Source organism: Melozone crissalis, unplaced genomic scaffold (assembly GCF_028551555.1).
Source record: "Melozone crissalis strain CALT ecotype California unplaced genomic scaffold, PUWL_Pcris_2 ptg000045l_1, whole genome shotgun sequence".
NCBI lineage: Eukaryota > Metazoa > Chordata > Aves > Passeriformes > Passerellidae > Melozone > Melozone crissalis.
The window spans coordinates 18,788,786-18,794,646 of record NW_026535823.1 but is presented as its reverse complement, the minus strand read 5'-3'; the positions used below and the strand labels follow the sequence as shown (position 1 = coordinate 18,794,646).

At 54.9% G+C, this 5,861-nt stretch overlaps 1 protein-coding gene across 1 annotated transcript; it reads left to right on the top strand.

Annotated features, from left to right (window-relative positions):
* Positions 1-2,145: 2,145 nt before the first annotated feature.
* Positions 2,146-4,561, top strand: CCN1 (cellular communication network factor 1). The gene is made up of 5 exons (XM_054285957.1): positions 2,146-2,244; positions 2,357-2,573; positions 2,912-3,259; positions 3,400-3,602; positions 3,712-4,561. Exons 1-5 carry the CDS (start codon positions 2,185-2,187, stop codon positions 4,009-4,011), a joined length of 1,128 nt encoding a protein of 375 aa, XP_054141932.1. The 5' UTR covers positions 2,146-2,184; the 3' UTR covers positions 4,012-4,561.
* Positions 4,562-5,861: the final 1,300 nt, after the last annotated feature.

The window sequence follows — 5,861 nt, the reverse complement described above, 5'->3', positions numbered from 1 at the left end:
CTGCCGCTTTCTGAAGCACAAGTTCCGGGTAAAGTGTTCCTGGAGCTTTCTTTCCAACACCTTTTCCACCCCCCAAATCACCACAAAGTAAAGCGTCAATTCAATACTTGAATGAACAGAAAACCATGAAGACAAGAAATTGAGAGGGGGAAAACCCTACAAACGGAACCGTCTATCAGGCCCGGGCAGGGCCTGGCCGCGGCCGGGAGGAGGGTGTGCGGTGCTGAGGGCAGGAGCCCCTCTGCCGGCGCGGCCAGGGCCGCGGGACATCCTCCAGGAGGAGGAGGAGGAGCAGGAGGAGCCGGGCTCCGCAGCCCGGCCGGCAGCGTCATCCTGTCCCCTGCGGGACACCCGAGGCACCGCCCCGTCCCCGGGGTCACGGCATCGCTCTGCGGAGAGGCCGCCCCGTCCACAGCGCCCACCCCGCCTGGTCCCAGCCCCCAGCCAGTCCGGCCCGGCCCCGCGCCGCCCGCGGAGCCGCTGCGGGGCCGGGGGCAGCGCCGGGCTGTCCTCACGGCCCCGTGCCGGGCCGGCAGCGGCAGGTGCGCGGTGGCGAGGCGAGAGCAGCCGGCGCTGCCGCCGAGCACCCGCAGCGCTCCCGCCGCCCCGGACGGGCTCCCCCGACCTGCGGCCCGGCAGGGTCCCACAAGGTGCCTCATCATCCCCGTGGGAATGCACGGGGAACGGCACACGGGCCCGCGGCACTTACCGGAGCCCTGCGCACTGTCCTTGCTGTCACCCACCGGGCAGGCGACGAGACGACCGGGCTCGGCTCCTCCGAGCGGCGGGGCTGCGGCTGCCTCCGCTCCCCGGGTGCCCGTCCCGGGCGGGCGGCACCAGGGACACCCGCTGTACGGGAATGCCGCAGCCAGGTTAATCACATCCCTGCTCTCCGCATGCCACCCACCCGCTGTCCCCCTCGCCCTCTCCCCCTCCACTTTTCGTGGCCCTTGGAGGGGGTTTTGCAAGCTTTCGCCTCTCCTTTGAATCCGCTTCTCTACCTTCCAGCCTTGAAGGCGACAAGAAAAACCCCAAACTCGTGTTGGGAACAGTAATCTCATTTGCAAAGAAAAATCCCTGGAATGGGGACTCATTGTAACGCCTTCGGGCAGCAGACCCAACTGCTGGTCTATTTCAATAAAGAAGCGAACTGCAGCAGAACGCCAGTTGGCTCCTCCAGCAGAGCTCTCCTAAATCATGATAGACAGATTGCGTGAAAAACAGGAATTCCAAAGAATTTCCTGCCCTGGGAACAGAAGTTAAGACTATATTTAACAACATCTGAAGCTGTCAAGAATGCTTTGTGGTTGGATAACAGAGCAGAAAAATGTGAAAAATGCGGGCTACTGCTATACCAAATATGGAAATATTGTTACGTCTGGGGTCTAAATCCCATCTGGAAGTACTTACAGCCAGGAAAAGAAAAGACGCCACAACAGAAGCTGAAACTCTCCTCCCTATCCCCAAATATTAAACTTCAACAAGGCAATACAATTCAAGGGCGCCCAACCTGAGTGGGGGACAGAGAACCCGGGGACACACAGGCTGAGGGGGGCCGTTCGCTGCGTGCTCATCCCGTTCCTGCCCGGGAAGCCGGGCCCCGGTGCCGCCGGGCATCTCCCGGGCTCCGCCGCGCCGGGAACCGCTCGGATGCTCGCTCGCACCGCAGCAGCAGCGCGGGGCGAACCCCGGCACGGCCGGGTGACCCTGCGGGCCATGTCACAGCGCGGGGCAGCCGCGGGCCCTCACGGCGGCCCGGGGAGCTCCCCTGCCGCTGCCCGCGCAGGTGGCCGGTCGCGGGGCGCCACCGGCAGAGCCCCGGGTGCGAAGGGCCCCTGCGGGCCGCGCTCTGTGTGAGGGGAGCGGGGCGCAGATCCCGCGTACGGCGGAGAGGCCCCCGCGCCCCCCGCGCGGCCCGGCCGGGCCGGGACCCCCCGCGGCTGCGCCGGCGGCCGCGAGCGGGAGACGGGGCGGGGCGGGGCGGCCGCGGCGCGCGCCAGCCGCATTCCTGGGATGCCGCGAGCGCTGGACTCGGCCGCGGCCCGGAACGCGCGACGTCAGCGCCGCGGCGCACGCGGCGGCCCCGCGCCCTATATAAGGCGGTGGCGCCCGCCGCCGCCTCAGACCGCGCCGGCCGCGCTCCCGCTCTCACTCACACGGGCTCCCGCTGCACCGGCGCTGGACATGGGCTCCGCGGGCACCCGGCCCGCTCTGGCGGCCGCTCTCCTCTGCCTGGCTCGCCTGGTAAGTGCCGCGGGTCTTGCCGCGGTCCGGGAGAGAGGGAGGGAGAAGGAGGCGGCTCGGGTGGCTCCGCTCGGCTCCCAGCGCTCACCGGACGCTCCGCTCTGCTCCGCAGGCTCTGGGCTCGCCCTGCCCCGCCGTGTGCCAGTGCCCGGCGGCCGCGCCGCAGTGCGCCCCGGGCGTGGGGCTGGTGCCGGACGGTTGCGGCTGCTGCAAGGTCTGCGCCAAGCAACTGAACGAGGACTGCAGCCGATCGCAGCCTTGCGACCACACCAAGGGGCTGGAGTGCAACTTCGGGGCCAGCCCCGCCGCCCTGAAGGGCATCTGCAGAGGTAAGCGGCGACCCCGCTCCCACGGGACGGACCTCGCGCCCCGCGGTGCCGGGGTTCGGTAATTTCGAGCCCATGTATGGTTATGCTTTGTTGTCGGTAGCTTGGCAGAAAGGCACATGACTTCAGCAGTCTGGAATGCGATTCAGTATGTCTGGGCTCCGCTAAACGCACATAAGGAAAAGTGATTCCTGACTAAGTTATTGTTCTGGCCCCGCGTCCCCGGGGGGTTGTAGGGAGCTCCGCCGTCCATTGAGTTTAACAGACCAGCAAATACCTGTGCTTAAACCAGCGATTCCCGCCGCTCACCCCCTTCTTTCCCTTCCTGTTGATCTCTGCAGCACAGTCCGAGGGAAGACCGTGTGAATATAACTCCAAAATCTACCAGAACGGCGAGAGCTTCCAGCCGAACTGTAAACACCAGTGTACGTGCATAGATGGAGCTGTGGGCTGCATCCCGCTCTGCCCGCAGGAGCTCTCTCTTCCCAACCTGGGCTGCTCCAGCCCCAGGCTGGTCAAAGTCCCCGGGCAGTGCTGCGAGGAGTGGGTCTGTGACGAAAGCAAGGATGCACTGGAGGAGCTGGAAGGCTTTTTCAGCGAAGAGTTTGGTCCGGATGATTCCGAAGGTGAATTAACCAGGAACAATGAGCTGATTGCCATTGTGAAAGGAGGCCTGAAAATGCTGCCCGGTGAGTGTGGGTTTATCTGGGTGACAGTTAAGGGGAGGAGGCTAGAGGGTGGCTAAAACTCAGACCCCTTAGACCCCAAGGGAAAGAAAAAAACCTAGTGAGAGAATATATTTAGACTAACCCCTCTTTTTCTTTTCCAGTTTTTGGATCCGAGCCACAAAGCCGAACTTTTGAGAATCCCAAATGCATTGTGCAAACAACCTCTTGGTCCCAGTGCTCAAAGACGTGTGGAACTGGCATCTCCACCAGGGTGACAAATGACAATCCTGACTGCAAGCTCATCAAAGAGACCAGGATATGTGAAGTGAGGCCATGTGGCCAGCCCAGCTATGCCTCCCTAAAGGTAAATACAGACTCTTCTGGTGTTCCTCTTCTCTCTAAGCTGCTTCAGGTAGGGGGTAAAGGCTGGAAAAGAATCTCCTGCTAATAATGTGATTGCCTTTCCTTTGCAGAAGGGAAAGAAGTGTACCAAGACAAGGAAGTCCCCCTCCCCGGTGAAGTTTACTTATGCTGGCTGCTCCAGTGTGAAGAAGTACCGGCCCAAGTACTGCGGCTCCTGCGTGGATGGCAGGTGCTGCACACCCCAGCAGACCAGGACTGTCAAGGTCAGGTTCCGCTGCGATGACGGGGAAACCTTCACCAAGAGTGTCATGATGATCCAGTCCTGCCGCTGCAGCTACAACTGCCCACATGCCAGCGAAGCCTATCCCTACTACAGACTAGTCAACGACATTCATAAATTCAGGGACTAACTTGTGGTGGGGGTGGGATGCAAAACACAATTTTGAAGTACCCAGCCATGGAGAAAGGACTTTTGATGGAAGTGGTGCCTTGCCCATTTGAGGGCAACATCGAGATGTTACAGGAGTGCACTGTGCAACTGGACACTAAATGCAACAGAGATTTAAGCATACTTAAAGCTTCATAATACTGGAGCAACTTTACTGCTTCTTTTTGGAGCACCTTATCTAATTATATACTGTTTTCTGTTTGTAAGTGATCAGATTAATGTTTTGTTCTGGTTATGAAAACTTTTCTGTCCTGTTCAGTTTAACACTCTGCTTCTTCCCCTTCCTTCAGTCTTCTCCCACCCTTTCCCAACTAAGTTGGAAGTTACATTCCTTCCTGAGGTGGGCACCTGTGGGGTGTTCACAGTGGCAGCTATTATGTACCAACTGTAGTTTAATGGCAAACAGAAATCAGTTGTTTTAAAGCTGAGTCTTTTATTTATCAAACTGTAGCTTTTTGTTTGTTTGTTTGTTTCCTCTGAAGTTTTTTTTTACCCCTTCCAGCCCCTGTAATACTGGAATAAGTTGTAAATGATTTTAATTTTATATTCAATGAATTAAAAGAATTTATTTATGGAATTAATCATTTAATAAAGAAATATTTACCTAACTACTCTTAGTAGAGTATTCTGATAGGCAACAGGCTTAAATACAGCACATGCAAGAGGTTTCTGTAAAAACTTGGAATTCTGAAAAGTTTAGATTCTGTGAAAGCAAGGTCTGCTGCAGATGCAGAAATGGACTAAAGAGCCAAGTCTAATTCTTTGGATAAATGATGTTTTGAAGGAGTGTCTGCAGTCTGCAACCCCATGCTTTAGAAAGTATAGAAACATAGAAAGAGCTTCTTGGCACTAATGCAAATCTTTGATAGACTGAAAAGTTAATTAGACTGTCAGATTATTCAAACTGTCCTGGAATTTCCAACATAAGGTGCTTCATTAGAATGCAGTGCATGCACGGTGATGTTGAACATTGGGGTGAAAACGGTCATTGGGTCTCACGTTTTTGGTGGCTGCTTTTTGCAAATTAATACATTTCTATGGCAGAGGAATGCTTCCTACAGGCTGCAGGAGGCAGTTTGCTTTCACTAAATTCAAATTAAATAAGCTTGAAGCAATGACTTTTGTTAATCCTAATAGCACAGTGATGAAAAGTAAACATACTGTTAACAAGAGAAGAATGTGAGGAATTTCAAGTACTAGTCCCAGAGCAGAAACTAGTAGTACTAGAGTAGAAAGCAAGGGAGCCACTCTTTTCCTCACTTCCCCTTCCCAATTTTAAATATGCAATTACACTTTATGTTGTGGGACATATGACATTTGGCTAAGCAAGGGAGCTCGCTGCCACACAGTAAAAAAATGACATTTAAAGAAATGAACTACAGCAGGATCTGAGAATGCATCCAATGCTGGTTGGCCTAAAGCTGTGCTACAGATATGACTGACAGGAAACTGCAACAGGGTATTATTTTTTTCTCCTTGTGTGGGCATTTCTGTGTCAAAAGATTCTCCCAAAATCTTCAGCAAGAAGGACACTGCTCATAATAAACAGACTGATTTTGAGGTTTTAGAATTGTGAAGGGGTGTCATCCAGTGTCATTAGTTACAAGTAGAATTGGTTAAGGGTCAATTTTTTATTAATTAGACATAAATATCTCAATAAAATAAATAGCCAAATATCTCAGAAGCATATCTCTGGCAGCTAATGCTTTGTCTGAGAAAATACAGCCTTCCCTCTTTTCTGCTCAGTCAAGTTTTCTCCCTGAAGGCGTTCAAAAGTAGAACTGTTTTGGAATTCACCACCTGGCCACCAGT